We start from the raw sequence: 21,631 nt of genomic DNA on the forward strand, positions 1-21,631 counted from the left end.
GCTATTGGCAAATGTTACTTTTGTAGTTAGAAAATAAGCAATAGGGCTCTTGCATCTTGGCCACCAACATGCCACCTAGACTGAGGAAGACTCGAAAACTTCGGGGCCAAGTGAGCCACGGCCACGGCCACATCAGCAAGCACAGGAAGCACCCGGGGTGGGGGGGCGCGGTAGTGCTGGTGGTTTGCATCATCACAGGATCAACTTCGACAAATATCACCCAGGTTACTTTGGGAAAGTTGGTATGAGGCATTACCACTTAAAAGAGGAACCAGAGCTTCTGCCCAACTGTCAACGTTGATAAACTGTGGACCCTGGTCAAGTGAGCAGACACAAGTAAATGCTGCCAAAAGGAAGACTGGAGCTGCTCCTTCATTGATGTGGTGCAGTCGGGCTACTACTAAGTTCTGAGGATGGGAAAGCTCCCTAAGTAGCCTGTCATTGTGAAGGCCAAATTCTTCAGCAGAAGAGCTGAGGAGAAGATTAGGGTGTTAGTGGGGCCTGTGTCCTGGTAGCTTGAAGCTATATGGAGGGAAGTTCATTAAAATGTCCACAAGTTAAAAAAAATAAAATAAAGGAAAGAAAATAAGCAATAGGAACCAGGATATAAAATGGGTCTAAGAAGTGAGGGCTAATTTTAAAAAGTATACTTTATAATCCTACGTGTTTTCTAAATGTAGGTAGGACAAGCGTGTTCAGTGTCATTGGTCCCGGGAATAGATGCTTCAGCTGTGTTTTTGTCTTTGTCCTATTAAAATAAAACATGATTTTAATAAGCACTTATTGAGCAGGTTAATGACAGCAGATGAATCAGACATGAGTGCTGCTCTGTATTCTTGGTTTAGTGGAGATCCGAATAGTGTCTAAAAGAAACGAGATGTTTCAATTCCCGGATCGTGTACACATCACTCTCCCAGTGTGACTGGCCCCCTGGGCTAAGCTCAGTAGACTTGATGAGGGGCCTGGGAGAAGTGTCCTTAGAGTACAGAGGTGTTAAGAGGAAGCAGGATCTCTTGGAGGAGGGTAGAAGAGTTACCATGTGGAAGATTTTTGTCACAAAGGGACAAAAACATTTTTCCCTGTTCTCCCACAGGGCCATCCCTCTAGTTGTGGTAGCACTAATTACCTGGACACTTGACAAATAGGTACCTATCAAGTACAGACACTGGGATGCCAAGTACTAATAATGTAAAGATGAATGAGACTTAGTTCCCTGTTCTTTGGCTGCTCACAGCTTAGTGGTGAAGACGGACTGTGCAGTATTGTACAGCTCCTTATCTTTAAAAAGCCATATTGTGAATTTATGCTTTTAGGCCAGAATACTGGAAAGGCACACCTGATAGAACCTTGCTCTGAAGAGCTTTGCCATCATCAGCACTCCAGGTCCACAAACCTTTGTTGACTGCTCACCTTGCTTCATGTCTCATGTCCCACCTATGTCTCTTTATGTCAGAGCTGTCACTGACATCTCTTGCTCCAAAGATACCTGCTGCTCGATTCCCGAATTCACTTGTCATATAACAAGCAGCCACTGATCTGCCTTTTATTTGGCTCTGGATATTTTGGGGTCTTTCAAACATGTCAAATCAAAGTAAAAATAACATATGTTTTGTAAATAAAGTGCAAAATGCCCACATTTATAGGCCTAGAAGAGAATTTCAGACTATATGAGAGCAGTTCTCAAATAGTGATTAAGAACTCTCTAGAGAGTTCATGGAAAAGTTCAAAATGGGTCATAGAACATCAAGGGACATTTCTTATTTGATCCAAATGCTTCCTGACAGTAACAAGTGATGAATGTTTATACCATTTATAAGTAACCTATTTTTGAGGAGACAGAATCAAGGTGAGTGGTTATCTTATTTATGAAAAGATAACCTTTTTCACTTTTTCCTTTTTAGAATAATAGTAAAGTCTATACATGGAAAAAATTTCATCTGACACTGAAAGGTATAAAATAGAAATCAAATTCTTCTTCCTCATCCCATCCTATAACCACCATACCTTCTCCTTAAAGATAGTCACCTTAATTAAAAAAAAAAATTGTCACCTTAAGTCATTTATTATACTTCCAAAAGTAGAATTTTGTTAATATACTTACATATATGTATGTTTGTTAAAAAATTAAATAAGATACATCACATGGCGTTGCTTTATAGCCTGCAGTTTTCATTTAATAGAGCATTGAGACATTTTCATATATAGATCTTTCCCTCGTTAATGGCTGCATTAAATTCTACTGTTCAGACATTTCATAACATCCACACATTGGTAGCTGTTAGGTCATTTCCAGTTTTTGTTGTTATAAACTGTTATAGTGAACACCTTATAACTTTATAAACTTTTACAAGTATAACTCTATTAAAAAATATAGGTAGGTAATAGCATAGGAGAACTTCATGTTAAGTGGCCACATAATTTTATCAACGATTACAAGTCTTTGAGTGAATTTGGAATATTATAATAAAGTATTATTTAATGTTAGACCTTGGAAGAGACTTGTGATCATCCCACCCAACTTTCTAGTTTTACAGAACCTGGAGTGGTTAACCAGCCTCTCCAAGTAGTCCGTTGACATAGTTGCTTGGTAAAGCGAGGGTTAGAATCCAGGTCCCCTGATCCCTCTACCCAGAATTCTTTTCACCATTTTATACTATTTCTGCACAAAATCAATCATTTGCAAACTCTAATATTTGACTTTTAGCAATGAATATAGACTATTTATAAGGTGGATGTCACAGTTTGTTAGCTGATGATTTAGTATGGGAATCATGGAAAAAATAGCTTCCAAATGTAACTGATTATTATTGTTTCTAAATTTATTGCAGTATAACATTTGTGTAACAGCTTTTTATTTATTATTAATTTTTTAATCCTCACCCAAGGATATTTTTTTAATTGATATTGCGAGTGGAAAGGAGGGAGTGGGGGGAAGGGGCCAGAGAGGAAGAGAGAGAGAGAGAGAGATCAACGTGAGAGAGAGACATAGATTGATTGCTGCCCGCAGGAACCCTGACCTGGGCCAGGGATTGAATCTGCAATGCTTTGATGCTTAGGTTGACATTCTAACCATTTAGCCACACCATCTAGACCAGCATAACAGTTTTTAGACTGTAAGAGGTAGACGTGAAGTATTTCATTATCAATATAGTTTAACAGCTTTAGAAGTTATAGAGGCATTTCTAGGACTTAACTGCTTCAATTTACCTGAAACAATTTTAAAAAAACACACATTTAGGTTTTCCTTTAATAGTTCTGAGGTTTATCAGGGATCCTAAGGTCCCCCCCCCCCCCCAGCTGTATTGAGATATAACTGACATACAACATTGTGTAAGTTTAAGGTGTATGACGTGATTTTATGTTTATATATGAGATCCTAAGGCCTTAGATACTACTTGTCATATGTTATGATTAGATTAAGTTCTGTTTTCCTTATATGTTTTCCTGTAGAATCATTAGACGACTTGACTGATCTGGTGGTAAGGTTATTTTCTGAAGTGGAGAACAAAAATGTCCCATTGCCAGAATTCCCTGAACACCCTTTCCAAGAAGAACATCTTAAAGTAAGTACATGTATTTCTGGTTTTGTTTTGTTTTTTAAGTTTATGGACTTATATATACCTAGTTTACCAAATAATAGATGGAAATTTTTGAAGATTTTATTATTTATATAGTTTTTACTATTTATCTGGATAATCAAATCAATTTCACATTTATTAGGGACATGTTTCATCAAAAAGGTACCAATATAATCTGATCTTTGCATGCTAAAGGTAGTTTTGGTAGCTGTAACCTTAGCAGACTATAAAAGCTATGATCCAGTGCCAGAGGGCAAGCATCCAGAAGTATTTAGCTGCACAGTCCAGGGGATAAAACGTGGACTTTATACAAAATGTAATGACATTCCACTAAGAAAGAGGCCAGGTCATCATTTCTTTATGCTTAATGTGATCATCTTTGGCAGTTGATTCTCTCTTGAATTTTGAATTCTTCTATGAAAATCAGTATTCTTCATAGTTTATAAATATAGGGTGTCATCCCAAAAATATTTATACACACTTTGAATAATCATAAAGGCAGTGTTTATGAAAATACATTTCATTTTCAAAATTGAGCTATCAGCTGTTAAAGTGTGCATATATTTTTGAGGGACACCCATTTTTTTTGGGGGGGGGGCACACCCTGTATTTTATTCAGTGAGAGTTGTATGTAGCTAATCTTTTGTGATTTTTTTCCCCCCTCCAGCAAATGTATAAAATCGTACCTATTAAGGATATTAGGAATCTTTATGTGACATTTCCCATACCTGACCTTCAGAAATACTATAAATCAAATCCTGGTCATTATCTTGGTCATCTTATTGGACATGAAGGTCCTGGAAGTCTGTTATCAGAACTTAAATCAAAGGGTAAGTCTTTGGGGCACCAGCTTCTGAGCATAATATTCCACTATATCTTTTTACTCTGGCTCTCATTTCCTCCTAAATATTTTCCTGTGAAAAAAACATTTTTGGATGAGAGACTGTTTTGGGTTTATGGGGGAGAAAGGTAGTGGTTGTTAGGTGTACTTAGTTTTTTGCGTTGGGGGACCTTCCACCCCCCAACATTTGTTTTATCCTTTAGCATTGAGCACTAAAGGTTAGGTATTTCGTAAGATGTTATGGTGCATGTTTTAAACATAAAAAGAGGTCAAAAAGTATAAACTCACATTGGATATATTTTACTATCTCTATAAAGTGTCAGTACCTATAATTTTTTTGCCTGCTCTTACCCTTCAAACCAGAGGGTGTACCAAGATCTAGTCTGTAAAGGATTTCCAAGGCCCCTCTCAACTTAGGCTTCACTTTCACATACACTTACACGGTAGTCTACTCTTGATTTGGGAACTGACTTGGGGAGTCCTGAAGAAAGCTTCCAAGCCCCCCCAAATCCCTTAAGTCTTCTGCACTATATGAAACTGCTTTTCTGCTCTTTCTTCTAATCACCTCCACCCCCCAGTCTTTTCTGCAGGAGGTCCATTCTAATCCTTTTGTGAATTTTTAAAAAGATTCCTTTGTCCCAAAGGAGGCCACACATGCAATCATGTTATTTGCGTTGATTGTTACAGGCTGGGTAAATACTCTTGTTGGCGGGCAGAAGGAAGGAGCTCGAGGTTTTATGTTTTTTATCATTAATGTGGACTTAACTGAAGAAGGATTATGTAAGTATTGACTTTTTTTGTCTTTGAATGAAAAATGACTTAGTATGATTTATTTTTTTAATTTCCTTACCTGTGATCTGTTTTATGTTTGTGAAGTTATAAACACTTCATCCATTGTACTTTTCATGTGCAATGTGCCCTTCGTTTCATGGATGATTTTCCCACCTTAACATCTGATCATTATGTTGCACTTGTCAAATGTGTACTTGGCTTTTCATTTGCTCATTTATTATCCCAGAGCCCATTCTATTACATATCCCAAAGCCTAGAGGGCCTTGTTTGTGGGACCCTAAAACCTGTCTCAGGGAGGTGAGAACTCCATTTCGTAGAGGGACCATCTTCTGCTTACTTTAGGAGCGAGCTCACTGCTTTAAAGGATTTGAGGACTGAATGGTTTTTAAGTGTGCCCCTTTTTTCCAGTACATGTTGAAGATATAATTTTGCACATGTTTCAATACATTCAGAAGTTACGTGCAGAAGGACCTCAAGAATGGGTTTTCCAAGAGTGCAAGGTACCTTTGTTTCACCAAAATTATTCTTAAGGAAAATTCTCAGAAAACATATATATGTGAATTAATTTAAATTTAAGGCCCAGTGAAACTTTTGAAGATTTTTTTTTTTTCCTAATCTAAGTAAAGGTTTGCAATGCATAGTAGCTTTAGTTAAGGCTTAGTTTGATTGGCTGCCTGGGGCACAATTAAAGGTGATGGCATCATATAACCTTTTTCAGGAAGGAAAAGGGAAGAAATCGGTTTGCTTTTCTGTCTCTCAGAAGAATGCCAGCAGTTTCTTGAGCTTGTATCGGCTTACTTTACTGTGTCTGAGGCCGCATGATCTCTCTTATTTTCAGATCTGGTAATAAAACTCTGTAGCAAACTTCAAAGAAGTAGTGAATTGTCTTATATATGATTATGGTGTTAAAAGTGATTTTACTGTATATATGGAAAAGCTTGGCTATCTTTCTCTTTTCCCCCTTTTCTTTTCCTTTTTAAATAAAAATTAATATATTTTATTGATTTTTTACAGAGAAGAAGGAAGGGGGACAGAGAGTTAGAAACATCGATGAGAGAGATCGATCAGCTGCCTCCTGCACGCCCCCTACTGGGGATGTGCCCGCAACCAGGGTACATGCCCTTGACCGGAATCGAACCTGGGACCCTTGAGTCCGCAGGCCGACGCTCTATCCACTGAGCCAAACCGGTTCGGCTTCTTTTCCTTTTTAAATAAAAATAAAACAAAAGGGATTTCTCTTCCAAAATTTTAAATGATTCTTTTTAAAGGGCTTTTAAAAATTTGCACTTTATATTTACCGTAAGGCTTATCAAAGTTCTGAAATATAATTTAGGATGAGAGACATCTTTTTTACCTAAGTAAAAGTTTCAAGGTATAATCTCTGTGAAATTTATGACAGTAGTTCTAATCTGGGTGCATTTCTCTGAATGGGTCAGTAAAATTATCATCTATGCAACTAACTGTTGGGTTTCACAAGGTTCTTCCCCACAGTTTTCCTAACTATTTTCATTCATGTTCTATACATTTCTAAAGCAAGCATAGTCATTTTTTCAGTAAGTGTAATGACGTTAAGTATAGAGTAGAAAATCTATAGTGCAAACCAAATACACACACAAAAAGCTATTTTAAAATAATAGTTGACTTGTCTCTAATTTGGTTAACTTTCCATTTTAGGACTTGAATGCTGTTGCTTTTAGGTTTAAAGATAAAGAGAGGCCACGGGGCTATACCTCTAAGATCGCAGGAATATTGCATGTAAGTTTGCTATTGTTTTGCTATATGTATTGGTGTGTAGACTATTTCAGTGACCCTGCATATATTACTTTCAATACTATACAAATTATAAAAATTGAAGTTGCAGTATGAAATTTTAGACTTTGTAGCAATCTCGCCAACTTTTATGTCAAAACATGCTTAAAATCTTAATTTTCATCATTCTAAAAAATTGTCATCTGTAATATTTTTCATTATGTAGGCATTTTACTTAATGGCTTTCAATATTTTTCAATTCTACAGTATGTCAACTGCTAATTATATGAAAACTATAGGTCATTTATTCACTTTTCTCCATCTCCATTGCTACTACCCTAGTCTGAGCTACCATCATTTCTTGCCTGGACTACCATTATAGTCTCTTATCTGGGTTCCTGGTTTCTTTCTTATTCTCACTGTAGTTTATTTTTCCAGCTTCAGTGATCTTTTGAAAACCAAATAGATTGTTTCACTCCTCTGTGTCAAGTTCTTCAGTGGTTTCTCATCAAGAGTTGGAATAAAATCCGCAATTTTACCTTAGCCTTCAAGGTGATCTGGCCCCAGCCTATCTCTCTGACCATACTGCATACCCTCCTCCCCCAACCTACCTTTCCCATTCCCATTCCACTCCAGTGATACTGTTTGCCTAATCTTCAGTCATTAAGTTCATTCTTCCATCTTACATTTGGTGTTTCCTCTACCTGGAACACTCTGATCTTTGCATGTCAATGTTGTTTTTTTTTTTTTAAATGAAGCTGTACTGATAATGTTTTAATTTTTGTCTTTTTTAAATATATTTTTATTGATTTCAGAGAAGGAAGAGGGAGAGAGAGACAGAAACAGAATGAGAGAGAATCATTGATTGGCTGCCTCCTGCACGCCCCCAACTGGGGATCGAGCCCACAACCCAGGCATGTACCTGGGCCAGGAATTGAACCATGACCTCCTGGTTTATAGGTTGACACTCAACCACTGAGCCACACCAGCCAGGCTGTCAGTGTTCTTCTTATCCTTTGGGTCTCCTCAGAGAGTCCTTATCTTGACCTCCCAATCATGCCCCTACCCTTGTATAATTTTTCTCATAGCACTTATAAATATAATGACAATATTTATTTATTATCTGCCTCCTTCCCAGTTACAATATAAGCTCCTTTCAGAACAGGGACATCATCTGTCTTGTCTACCCTGGTATCCACAGCAGTGTCTAGAACAGAGTAGGTGTTCATTAAATACTTGTTGAATTAATGGATCAATCAATCTGTGTCAGTATATTGGAAGTTGCTCTTACTGAAAAGCATCTTCTACCTTATTTTTCTTCACTAGCCAGAAATATAAGCCATTTCCCCCCCACAACAACTCTAAATGTTTGTCTGATTTCTTTAAAAAAAATTTGAGAGGAAATTTTGTTCATAAAAATGTATTTACTTTATACTAAGAATCCTGTAGATGTCAGCATTTAACCATCAAATTTTCTTCCTTAATAAATACTCAGTTTTTAGGCAGAAATACTACATTTTTCCCTGGAAAAACGTGATTTTGTTTCTATAATGTAAGTGTATTTGGGCATTAACTACAAAATCATACCACAATATGAAACTGCTTAAAGTGTGGTAGGAAAGAGAAAAGATCGAGACATTTTTCTAGTGGAGTAAAATTTAATGAAGGGGAAGCAGGGGGAATATAAAATAATGTATTTCCCGTGTTAGATATCTGATTGCTTCTTATTAAGTTAGTCTTGTACTTTGTTTGTTTTAAAGTATTATCCCCTAGAAGAAGTGCTCACAGCTGAATATTTACTGGAAGAATTTAGACCTGATTTAATAGAGATGGTTCTTGATAAACTCAGACCAGAAAATGTCCGGTGAGTCACTCTACAGATTTTACTGCTACATACTACATTTTCAGTAATGATCAGAATCTGAAAATATGAAATTGTGACTAAAATGCTTTAAAACATTTTGTTAAGCATGATTACAAAGTAGAGAGAATTGTGTAATGTACTAATATCTAACTTCAATAGTCAGTACATGGCCTGTCTTTTTATCTTTACCCTCTTCACTTATCCTCCCTTCACTCTAAATATTTTGAGACAGTATCTCTAAAACATGAAGATTCTATCATGAATAAAATATAATAATTGATCATCTTAACCTGGCTTTATCCTAACTCAAATGCCCAAGGTATCAGCTCACCTATCTGGTTTTATAAACAAATGAGGACACCTTCTTTTTTTTTTAAGTGGAAGTGAGGATTACAATCTCAGAATTCTTCTGACCAACCAGTGGTCAACCAGGAGATCAAAAGTTAGAAGAGCTCCTACAGTAACAGAGGTATTACTGTTAGAGGAGGGTCAGCCCTAAAGCGATTATGAGTTACCACATGATATTTCTGCCTTAAAATTGAATTTCAGCCCTAACCGGTTTGGCTCAGTGGATAGAGCGTCGGCCTGCAGACTGAAGGATCCCAGGTTCGATTCCGGTCAAGGGCATTTACCTTGGTTGCGGGCACATCCCCAGTAGGGGGTATGCAGGAGGCAGCTGATCTCTCTCATTGATGTTTCTAACTCTGTTCCTCTCCCTTCCTCTCTGTAAAAAATCAATAAACTCTATTTTTTTTAAAAAAATTGAATTTCACCTATATCTTTTTAAAGTCGATTGATTATTTGACAAATGCACCAACATAATTAAATTGGGAAAGGAGAGGCTTTTCAACAAATGGTGCTTTTCTATTATCCATCATCCATATGAAAACAGATGAAACTTGACCTTTATACCATTCACAACAATTAATTTGAAAGATTATAGACCTAGGTATAAAAGGTAACCTATAAAACTTCTAGAAGAAAACAAAGGAAAATATATTTAAAACCTTGAAATAGGCAATGATTTTTTTAGAACATAAGCAGAAATTATTAAAAAACATTGATAAACTAGACTTTATAGAGATAAAAACTTCTGTTCATAGGGTGATTTATGCATTTACTGACATGATTAAAATATAGTGAAGAAAAATACTCAGAACACGTACAAAATCATTTAAGGCAAGTAAAGCAGTTTAAATATATGTTTTCCTCGCTGCAGCTACAAATTCTTTAAAAAATTAACCTAAGTCCTGCTGAATTTTATTATAGACCTTCTAAGAACAGAACCTATCAGCATAAGGAGAAAGAGCTTTAAACTTAATAATGGAACTTACCAGACAATTGTTAAGGTTCCTTTTTAAAAAAAATTGATTTCAGAGAAGAAGGGAGAGGGAGAAAGAGATAGAAGCACCAATGATGGGAGAAAACCATTCGTTCATCAGCTGCCTTCTGCACGCCCCACACTGGGGGTTGAGCCCATAACCAGGAATCGAACTGTGGCCTCCTGGTTCATAGGTTGATGCTCAATCACTGAGCCATGCCAGCCAGACTAGCGGGGAGCTTTGACTGCAAGTACTGGGCTTTCAGCTCTGTGGCCAACATTCAGAGGCTAGAACCAAACTCTGGGAGGTCAGGTGAGAACAAGCAGGAAGAGACATCAATCTAGTTATTTGAATTGGGACATAAGGGAGAAGTAGACCCAATAACTGACTTCATGGCAAGCCATCCAAGCTATTGGCCTAGAACAGTGATGGCGAACCTTTTGAGCTCGGCGTGTCAGCATTTTGAAAAACCCTAACTTAACTCTGGTGCCGTGTCACATATAGAAATTTTTTGATATTTACAACCATAGTAAAACAAAGACTTATATTTTTGATATTTATTTTATATATTTAAATGCCATTTAACAAAGAAAAATCAACCAAAAAAATGAGTTGGTGTGTCACCTCTGACACGCGTGTCATAGGTTCGCCATCACTGGCCTAGAACTCCTATATCCATAAGATTTAGAGTAGGATTGGTCCCATCATAGGGTTGAGTTTGCAGGTAGAAGCATAATGATCCCAACTTTGATAATTAAAAGGTAGCAGGGTCAGAAATGCCCTGATAATCCTCCACAGGACCAGAAGCTCCATTGATATGGAGTTTCTTTTGCTGCTCTCCTTGTAATCTTTTGTTCACTTACCTCTTGACATTTTACCTCTAACTTCCCTTCCTGAACTCCCCCCCTCCCCCCCTTCTGACTTCTAGGCTGTTTTTGCTATCTCATCAAAGAAAGCTTTTATTTGTTTGTTTGTTTGTTTATTATTTTTAAGATCCTCTCTCTAGGATATTTTTCCATTGATCTTTAGAGAGAGGGAAAGACAGAGAGAAATATCAATGTGAGAGAAACACATCGATTAGTTGCCTCCAAGTTGGGGAGGAGCCTGCAACCGAGGTATGTGCCCTTGACCGGAATTCAACCCAGGACCCTTAGGTCCGCAGGCCAATGCTCTATCCATTAAGCCAAACCGGCTAGGGCAGTGGTTCTCAACTTTCCTAATGCCGCGACCCTTAATACAGTTCCTCATGTTGTGGTGACCCCCAATTTCATTGTTACAAATTGAACATAATTAAAGCATAGTGATTAATCACAAAAACAATATGTAATTATATATGTGTTTTCCGATGGTCTTAGGCGACCCCTGTGAAAGGGTCGTTCGACCCCCAAAGGGGTCGCGACCCACAGGTTGAGAACCGCTGGGCTAGGGCCAAAGAAAGCTTTTAGTAAGCCAGAAGATAGTTGCTTTTTGGTCTTGTCCCCTGTTCCCTTAGTAGCAGGAAGGCTAATGTATATGCAGTAGACATATTGGATGGTCGTCTCTGGCCGAGAAAAAAAAAAACATAGCACAAATTTAGCAAGTAATAATAAAAGAGGATTTTTGGATTTTGGGATCTTTGGATCTCTGGATGAGCCAATAGGTTTAGTTAGCCCTTTTTGTTAACTCCAGGCCTGAGCTGTTCCTGGGAAGAAGTAATTTGTTTTGCTTTTTTAAGGACTATTTTTCAGCTGACCTTGTTTCATTTTTTTCCTAGCCCCTGCTCTTTTGTTGTTGTTGTTGTTGACAGTATTACAGATATGTTCCCCTCCCCCCCAAGCCACTACTCTTTTAAAGTTTTAGTCAATAGCATACCCACAAAAACCTTTCCAGCAAATACTTTTTCCATTAAAAATTATGGGCTATAACCAAAGGATACAGACACTGTGATCAGAAACTTCTGTCCTCTATACATTGCCTATTTCAGCAAAGCAAGCCTTACTGGATTTTCTGGGACTTGAAGGCCCAATACATTCTTGGATATTATTTACATTTTCATGAGTCAAGTTCTATAAGTTTATGTATACAACTTGAGTTTATATGTTTTTTCCTCTTTGTTTTTTCTATCTATCTCTAGGGTTGCTATAGTTTCCAAATCTTTTGAAGGAAAAACCGATCGCACAGAAGAATGGTATGGAACCCACTACAAACAAGAAGCTATACCAGATGAAGTCATTAAGGTATGGCTAACTCATCTGTGAATAAGTCTGATGTGTGAGGGACACAGAGGAACAAGAGCTCCCCAGATCACCCAACTCACAGCCCAGGTTGTGGAGAGTGATGGCCCAGTGCTGTCTGTACCACCCTGAGAGGAGTAAGCACAGAGATGGAGGGCTGCATCTTAGATTTTGCTTGAAGAAATTGCACTGTGGCCCCCTCATGCAGTCAAAGATCATTGGAGTCCAAAGTACACAGAAAAGCAAACATACCAAGACATGCAGAGTGAGATAGGAGTAGGGAGCTTGGAAGACAGATGCAAGGGCTCCAGAGAGCTTGCTCCTGCGGGGAACACAGGCAGGAGCAGTCTCTGGCGTCATCCTGTCTTCACTTGACAGGTGCTGCATTTTTTTAAAAATATATTTTATTGCCGAAACCGGTTTGGCTCAGTGGATGGAGCGTCGGCCTGCGGACTGAAGGGTCCCGGGTTCGATTCCGGTCGGGGGCACGTGCCTGGGTTGCGGGCACATCCACAGTGGGAGATGTGCAGGAGGCAGCTGATCGATGTTTCTCTCTCATCGATGTTTCTAACTCTCTATCTCTCTCCCTTCCTCTCTGTAAAAAATCAATAAAATATATATATATTTTTATATATATATTTTAATAAAAGATATATATATTTTTATATATATATTTTTATATAATATATCGATGTTTCTAACTCTATCTCTCTCCCTTCCTCTCTGTAAAAAATCAATAAAATATATTTAAAAATATATATATATATATATTTTATTGATTTTTTACAGAGAGGAAGGGAGAGGGATAGAAAGTTAGAAACATCGATGAGAGAGAAACATCGATCAGCTGCCTCCTACACACCTCCCACTGGGGATGTGCCTGCAACCAATGTACATGCCCTTGACCGGAATCAAACTTGGGACCCTTCAGTCCGCAGGCGGACGCTCTATCCACTGAGCCAAACCAGTTAGGGCAGGTGCTGCATTTTATGCTTCATAGTGCATCATTGCTCTTCGTGTCAGCAGAGGGGAATTAAAATGGGTTTTGAAACATGTATGTTTAGGTAGTACGTTACCCCATTCATCAGTAGTCAAGATTCTTTTGTGAGGCCCATCTCCTTCTCTAATACTTTTTCTTTTTTAGTTCTCATTGGCTGTGTAGCTTTGAGATTGTGTCCTTTATTCATGGGAAGACATCAGATAGCCTTGCTCTGATTAGATTCCAGTTAAACTCAGGTATTGGACATTTCTTAAATGTACCAGTGTAATGACGATACAGAAAAAAGAGAAATAGTTTAAGAAAGAAAATGGTTACAGGTAACTTCTGACATATTCACAGCACAGAAGGAGGTCACCGGAGCCCCATCTCGCTAAATTGTGAGGAAAGCAGATATCCTTTGAAATAGTGCTGGGTCTGAACTATCCTAAAACAAGAGAGAACCCCTCTTCACCGAATTCTGACCATGACAATCTGCCCTGCATGGGAATTTTTAAAAAACATACAAATTTTAGTGGTAAAATTGCTTGCTAAGTGTTTACAAGTTCCTATCATTCAGCCCTCTGGAGACTTAAGTTGCTACTTATAAATAATACAGCCAGCATCTTCACTATTCCAGTGCCAAAAGACACAAATGCAGGGACCAAAATAGAATTGCAAAAGCGGCAAGGCTGTGCTACATCATCTGGAGACAAAGTTGTCGAACCCAAATTATTGGCAGGTGGTTTGCCTTTTTAAATATGAAAAGTCTTATAAATTAGAGTTCAGCAATCAGTGACCTGTGATCTGTCCCACTTAGCTTTTGGCCCTAGCTCATGTAACAGATCCAAGCTACAGGTTGTGTCAGCCCTGTCCCACAACAATCCAGACTTAAGTCTCAACTGTGTCCTTAACCTTGAGCTTGAATTACTGCTTCACTTCAAAGTTCACTTGGTCCTCTGGGAGAGGTGTGGGCCTGGTATTAAGAGGGACTGAAGTGAACAAGCCCGGCCCGTTTAGCCTTAGCTTTCAGGCTATACATGCAAGTAGCTTAGTGTAGCTCAAACTTTAACTCTTATATTAGTAGCCTGTTACCTAGCAGTTGGAAATACGCTGTACAGATTATTTTTCATTCTTTAAAGAGCTGAAACAAACGTGGTCTTTATGTGGACCAATTAGCCCAGGGGTGGGGAACGTCCAGCCCAAGGGCTGTATGAGGCCCGTGAAATCATTCAGTCTGGCCCTGCCAAGGCATTAGGAGTGAGCTAATTAAATGTTTGGCCAATGTAGCAGGCTAATTTTTAAGTTGATAATTTTGTATGGCTTGAGAATGACATTATAAATATCCAAATGGCCTTTGGCAGAAAAAAGGTTCCCCACCCCTGAATTAACCTCTCAGTGTTCCTCGGTCTCAGATTATTCCTTACCCTTATTTGGTCATTTTGGAAATGTGTAAAGAGGAAAGATAAATAAGTATAAAACCTTGATTAACCCTAACCAGTTTGGCTCAGTGGATACCCTAACCAAGGTTTGGCTCAGTGGATAGAGCATTGGCCTGCGGACTGAAGGGTCCCAGGTTCGATTCTGGTCAAGGGCATGTACCTTGGTTGCAGGCACATCCCCAATAGGGGGTGTGCAGGAGGCAGCTAATCGATGTTTCTCTCTCATCGATGTTTCTAGCTCTCTATCTCTCTCCCTTCCTCTCTGTAAAAAATCAATAAAATATATTTAAAACAAAAACAAAAAAAACATTGATTAGTACCAGCAAATCCAACTCAAATTTCATAAAAAGTCATCAGTAGATCTTGGGAGTAGCCTCTTTATGATGGAAAAGAATGCTGTCTGACATTTATTCCCTTAATATTTGCCTGGATATTAATAAGCAGAATGACTGTTTTAAATGCTTGTGTCTTTCATTATTCATCCAGAAATGGCAAAATGCTGACTTGAATGGGAAATTTAAACTTCCAACGAAGAATGAATTTATTCCTACGAATTTTGAGATTTTATCATTAGAAAAAGAAGCAACACCATACCCTTCTCTTATTAAGGTAACATGTTTGACTCAATGATTTTAAATTCAGGGGACAGACCTGTTCCATAGGAGGGCCTAGAGAGATGATTTCTTGCATTTGGTACTGTGTTGATTTTGAGGGCTTACATCCAAAGAGGTGACAGAAAAGTTACAGAGAGAATAATACAAGAAACATAAAAGGCCAGAAATGTTAAAGCAAACAAACAAAACTAAATAACATCGAGTCTGGAGAATTGTCATCTTTACAGAAAAAAAAAAGTGGTAAGTCTGGACTTAACCACAGGCTATTGAAAGATAGTGGCTTCTTTTTCAAAATCACTGAAGATCCAACGAGGAAGTAGGTTTACCTGCATCATGAAAGGTAGAGGCCAGGAAGAATCTCTAAGCCTGGAAGAGAGCGGATCCTGCCTTTGAAAGCAGCTCTCTTTCTGACTGAGTGGTGTATGAAGTTCATGGAGCCAAGTGGGAAGGGTGTTTGAGCCGTGGGTTTTCTTTTTGTTTTCAGAATGTTCATGTTAATAATTCACACCTTGGGTAAAAATTGTATAGAAAAAGGATCAAATTATTACAGCATATTCTCTTTTCTAAACTGTAAAACTAACTTTTTCTAAACTCACCACCCTAGATATAAATCTTCCTTTTACTTCTCTCTTTTTATTTTCTTAAAATGACCTAACATTCTATTAACTCAGCGATATAAGAATCAGTGTTTAGGAATATGAAATTTAATTTAGCTGAAGCAATTACATTATTGTTAAGACAACCATTTTTCTTTTAAAATGACATTTTAATGAGTTATAGGTTAGGTTATTGAAAGGCAAAACCTATTTACCTCTCAAGTTTTGTTTTTTTTAATAGGCCTTTTCAGAGCAAACCAAGGAGAACATTAAACCATTTATATCTCTTGTCAGAGTTTCAAGTGAACATCTAAGGCTATTTTTAATATAGCATGAATGAAGTAGACAGTCAAAATAGTGGCTTATTTGTTCATCCCTGGTCGTGTTATTCATTGCTGGATAACAAATTACTCCAAAGTTTATCAGCTTAAAATCACAAATACTTAAATTATGTCTCGCAGTTTCTGGGGGTCAGGAATCTGAAAGTGGCTTAACTGGGTAGTTCTGGCTCCGGGTCTCTCACTAGGTCATAGTCAAGCTGTTGTCTGGGGTTTCAGCCACCTGAAGACTCAGCTGGAGCTGCAGGATTCAACCAGAGCTGAGGTTCAGTGGGTTTTGGCAGATCTTCATTCTTCACCACATGGGCGTCTCCATAAAGTTGCTTGATACAGCACCTGGTTTCCCCCAAAGTGAGCGATCCAAGAGGGAAAGTGAGTGATCAGAATTCTGTTGTATTCTGTTGGTCAGACTGACAACTCTGGTTCTCAGTAGGCAGGGGTCCGTTGGCCCACCTTGGAGGCTGGCTGCCCCACACTCCTCAGGACTCCTTCTGTCTCCCAGGGTCCGGAAAGACAGGGACAGGGCAGTAATTATTGGCTTCTCCAATCTGACTCTTCCTCTGCTGTGTCCTCATCTTGTTAAACCAGGGAGATAAAAGGGTGATTTCTCTCTGTTGCTGGAATTGCCAGTCCTCTCTCTTCACTTCCCTCCTGCTGACCCTCTGAGTACACTTCAAGGCCAGGCGACAGCAGCCTCTGCAGAACAGAACTCTCAACTATTATTGCCTTTGTCCTCCTTTCTTGAAGGGTGATTTGATTGAACATTTTTGCCAAATGTGCCCATATTTCCATAACAAATTTTTTTTTCTCCATCACAGGATACAGCTATGAGCAAACTCTGGTTCAAACAAGATGATAAGTTTTTCTTGCCGAAGGCTTGTCTCAACTTTGAATTTTTCAGGTATGTAAGATGAATCTAGCTATAAAACTTCTTCTAAAAAATCAACAATTACTTTCTAAAAGTTTTTTTTTTTTTTGGTTCCTTGACGACCCGTGTCTAAAAATAAAAGGAATTAGGGTTACTTAGCCTAGACAAGAGAAGGCTGCTGTGGCACAGTGGAAGAGCCAAGGTTGTTAACTCTTCCTTTCCATTGATGAATACACCCTTTAACGGAAATGATCTGTGTTAGTTATTAGCAGGACCTTCCTAACCTTTAGGACTTCGGAATCTGGGGAGACTTATAGACTCACCCAGAAGTTTCATTAAAGAAAGATTAAATAATTTGGGGTGGATTTGGTTTTGTATTCCTGGAACTTTCCCAGAAGAAGAGATAATAGTTACTAAATGATCTGGCGTCTCATCCAGCCCATTAATTGTCTGGAACCCTCAGATATTGCTTTCTCTATTCCTGGCTTGGTTAGAAGCATACCTTGGAGGTATTGCATTGCGGGTTGGGTTCCAGACCATCACAATAAAACAAGTATCATAATAGAAGAAGTTGTAGTCTTTTTGCTGGTGGAGGAGTATCTTACCTTTTTGTAAAAAACTCAACATCTGTGAAGCGCAATAAAAATGATGTATGCCTGTACTTTCCCATTTGGCTTCAGAATACCTTTTGAGAGACCATTTGATATTTTTTTGCATATTCTAAACTACGCAGCAATTTTTAGAATTAAAAATGTCTGCTTCCTATCAGTCCTCTGTGTTCTGGTCTCCCTAGAAGTAAGCACAGTTAGGTTTCTTGTACATTCTGGTAGGAATTTTCTGTGTGTATATATCTTTTTAATCTTTTCAGAAATAAGATTATATTATGCATACTTAGTTATAGGTTTTAAAACTATGATCCATATTTAAGCATATATCATCTGATTACAAAATAATGTTTTTCAAATTGAGAAATGAATCAGAATTTAAGCATTTCAGTTGAATCATGTTCTCTCTTTTTTTTTTGTATTTTATTTTTATCATGTTCTCTTTTAAAAGTTAGTTTAGTACCCTCTCCAGTTGACCAACACAGCTGCTATAGACACAGCCTTGAGGACACTTGCTGGAGTGGCATTCTGAGCTTGGCCATAGGGCTTTGAGCTCCTAGACTTGGCTTTTTCTAGCTTTTCACTTCCACCTAAGAAAGGTGCATAGGTGCCTAGGGAGCTGAACCCTTTCATGGACTCTCTTTTATTTTGATGACTTGGCTTTTGTGAATTGTGCCTTAAGTTTCTGAGCTGCTGTTTGCCTGAAATTGGTCATGAATAACACTTTAAAAAATTCAGTGACACAGTATTTACTTAGATTTTCCAGATGGAGGATGTTTGTCGAACTGGAGTTTTACCTTTGATTTTAATTCTCTAAGTGACTAAGCGTTGTGCCCCTGTTTTTGCTTCATTATCAGGTTTTGATAAAAGTGTTGGCTTTGCTATCAGTGCATTGGTGATATTTAGTGTGCTGGAGAGAAAGTGAAACTTTCAATTTGTTGCCAAATAAGCCAGGCGGGCACCTGCCTCAGGTCCTTTGCACTAGCTGTTTTCTCAGCCTGAAAGTTCTCCACTTTACCCAGATATGCCCAGGGCTTGCTCCTTTCCTTGCTTCAGGTCTGGACCAAGATGGCACCTTATAACCATCTTAGCAATCTTCTTGTCCCACCTCCACCATCCGTCACTCCTGTTCCCCTCCCCCTGTTTAATTTTCCTCCATAGCACCATCACCACCTGATGTGTATCATATTTAAATTTATTATATGTCTCCTTCAACTGGACTGTGAACTCTGAGGTCAGGGACTTTGCCTGATTTTTTCCTTCTTTCTTCCCAGTAGCTAGAGAAGAGCCTAGCATTATAGTAAGCATGTAATAAATGTGTTCAATGAAGGAATCTGTTACTTCTCTTAAAGGTAAGCAGTGTCATATAGTCAAATGCATAAGTCATTTGACTTAAATTTGAATCCTAACTCTGCTGCTTACCAGCCCAGATGACATGAAGAAAATTATGTTTCTTAATTGGGAAACGAAGTTTTAAAATAGGTGATCTTACATGCTCTATCATTATTTCTTTTGTTGCTCTTACTTATTTATATATTTTTCTATTTTAGTTTTTTTCTTCTAGTTCTGGCTGCAGTTATATGGTAGAACTCATTAATTATTTTACTCTAGCTTTTTTGGTTTGTGGGAAACTCAGAGATAAGCGAACATTTTCACAGATCTCAATTTTTCTCTCTTTTTTTAAAGAAGATGTTTTTATTGATTTTAAAGGGAGAGGGGGAGAGAGAAAAACATTGATCTGTTGCCACCTGCATGCCCCCTACTAGGGATTAAGCCCCAAACCCTGGGCATATGCCCTGACTGGGAATTGAACTGTGACCTCTTGGTGCATGGGATGACACTCAATCCACTGAGCCACGCCAGTCGGAGCATAGTTTTTCTCTTTTAAGTTTGTATAATTGTACACAAACTTCTCAATCTTACAGTCCTCTCCACCAAGGTATGGCTTGCTTTTAGAAGGAGAAAGGAACATGCCAGTGCTGAATCGGATCTTTCAACCATACCTCCTATTAGCCAGAGCGTAGTTTTTGGCTGGTTCAGCTCCTTCTAACTTGTCAGTTCTGTCACACCATCTGGAGTAAGCAGTTCCTCTCCCTCTTCGCCTCCACCAGCACACATGGCATGTTTCATACTTCTTTTTTAGACTTTATGTTTTTCCTCATGAGAAGAAGAGACAGACTCAAGAGTTCAAACCCTGTCTTCAGGAAAGTATATGAATTGGTATTCAGTTTCTTGATCCATCTCGAAAGGCCACATGTCACATTGGGAAGTAATAAATCAGCTATTTTACTGTCAACATTTTCTTCCAGCCCATTTGCTTATGTGGACCCCTTGCACTGTAACATGGCCTATTTGTACCTTGAGCTCCTCAAAGACTCACTCAACGAGTATGCATATGCAGCAGAGCTAGCAGGCTTGAGCTATGACCTCCAAAATACCATCTATGGGATGTATGTAAGTACCCACGTCTTAGAGCCTTCCACTCATCAACATTTTTTTTGCATTGATTTGATGGAAGCATTTTTGATTGAGGGTATGAGTTTAATTTCTTTTTTAATCTTTATGGCTAATCATATTTTCTCATTTAATTTTTAAGTTAGCTCTTATTTTAAGTATTCAGCAATTTACCATTCATATTATGCCAATTTTCCTTGATTTCTTTTTTTTCTTTTAACATCTTTCATCAGATTGTCATATTTTTCTCCTCAAACAAAATTGGACCCTGATTTAGGTTTAGATCTTACCCATTCTATATCTGAAGTCTTGGTCTTTGACAACAGAGAATGACGTCTTGCTGCCATTGTAAAACATAAGGTTGGCCTGTACTATTTCCCTAGCCATTCAGATCATGAGGCTGCATATCCATACTCTTCGGTCATGTTTCTTCATTACCATGTCACTGCTTGAGGTATCAAAGCATTTCTTTTGTTTTTCTTTTTGTTAGTCGCTACATTTATGCTGATCCTCTCCATTGCAACATGACATACCTGTTTATCAGGTTATTGAAGGATGATTTAAAAGAGTATACATATGCAGCACGCCTCTCAGGTTTGAGCTATGGCATTGCATCAGGAATGAATGCAATACTTGTAAGTAAAATGAAAACCAAAGAAAAGGCACCACAGCATTTAAGCATTGTGTTGAGCGTGAGAAAACTATTAACTTCCGCATTTTTAAACAAGAAGATTGATGGTTTTTTTCTTGCACCCTTTTAATGATTGAAGAACTCAGATTAGTATTAGCTACACTAATGAATGATTTAGTAGAGTTTAGTGCATCTTGTGAACATGTATATGTGCTACATTCACTTGCACGTTCCTCTGCTTCAAATTCTTAACATATTAACTCTGAAAGCATGTTGTTCTTTTCATGTGTTTGAGTATATTAACATCTCTAAGTGCAAGATGTCCATAGCTATTGTTGTGGTGCTTGAATTTTATTTATATATAAGCATCCTTTATTTCTGCTGACAATAGTAAAAATCCCTGTGTTTAGATACTTGTGGCATTTTCATTTCACTTTTTTGTAGCATGCTTCATTAACTATTTTTAAGTGTGTTTCAAAATAATCATTGTTAAATGAACTCTAAGAAATAACTAGATCCTTTCTTGACACTGTGATATATTTCCAAACTTATATCTCATTTCCAAATTAACATCCCTTTATGGCACACATTCATCTTCACTTTTCTTGAAAATATATGTTTTAATAACAACTAAAATGAGAGCATGTGCTGTGTACTTCTCTTTATAAATTCTTATACAAAAGATTTTAGGGTTTTAAATTTTTGTTTATTTTGCAGCAACTTTTTTTCTTCACACAAGTAAATTTTC

The 21,631-nt window shown here is 37.9% G+C and overlaps 1 protein-coding gene across 4 annotated transcripts in view; it reads left to right on the forward strand.

Annotated features, from left to right (window-relative positions):
* The window catches only part of IDE (insulin degrading enzyme), an 80,220-nt gene that overhangs the window by 39,750 nt on the left and 18,839 nt on the right, over nt 1-21,631 (forward strand). For 3 of the 4 annotated variants that reach the window (XM_023754914.1, XM_023754915.1, XM_023754916.1), the window contains 10 exons: nt 3,451-3,563; nt 4,246-4,408; nt 5,107-5,199; nt 5,620-5,711; nt 6,886-6,966; nt 8,721-8,824; nt 12,260-12,362; nt 15,264-15,386; nt 17,144-17,226; nt 20,108-20,252. In XM_023754914.1, the coding sequence (XP_023610682.1) occupies nt 3,451-3,563; nt 4,246-4,408; nt 5,107-5,199; nt 5,620-5,711; nt 6,886-6,966; nt 8,721-8,824; nt 12,260-12,362; nt 15,264-15,386; nt 17,144-17,226; nt 20,108-20,252 (1,100 nt within the window). Of the gene's footprint in view, nt 1-3,450; nt 3,564-4,245; nt 4,409-5,106; nt 5,200-5,619; nt 5,712-6,885; nt 6,967-8,720; nt 8,825-12,259; nt 12,363-15,263; nt 15,387-17,143; nt 17,227-20,107; nt 20,253-20,742; nt 20,888-21,631 lie in introns of all 4 variants that reach the window. The other variant, XM_023754913.1, reaches the window with a different exon arrangement.

Source organism: Myotis lucifugus, unplaced genomic scaffold (assembly GCF_000147115.1).
Source record: "Myotis lucifugus unplaced genomic scaffold, Myoluc2.0 scaffold_66, whole genome shotgun sequence".
Taxonomy (NCBI): Eukaryota; Metazoa; Chordata; class Mammalia; order Chiroptera; family Vespertilionidae; genus Myotis; species Myotis lucifugus.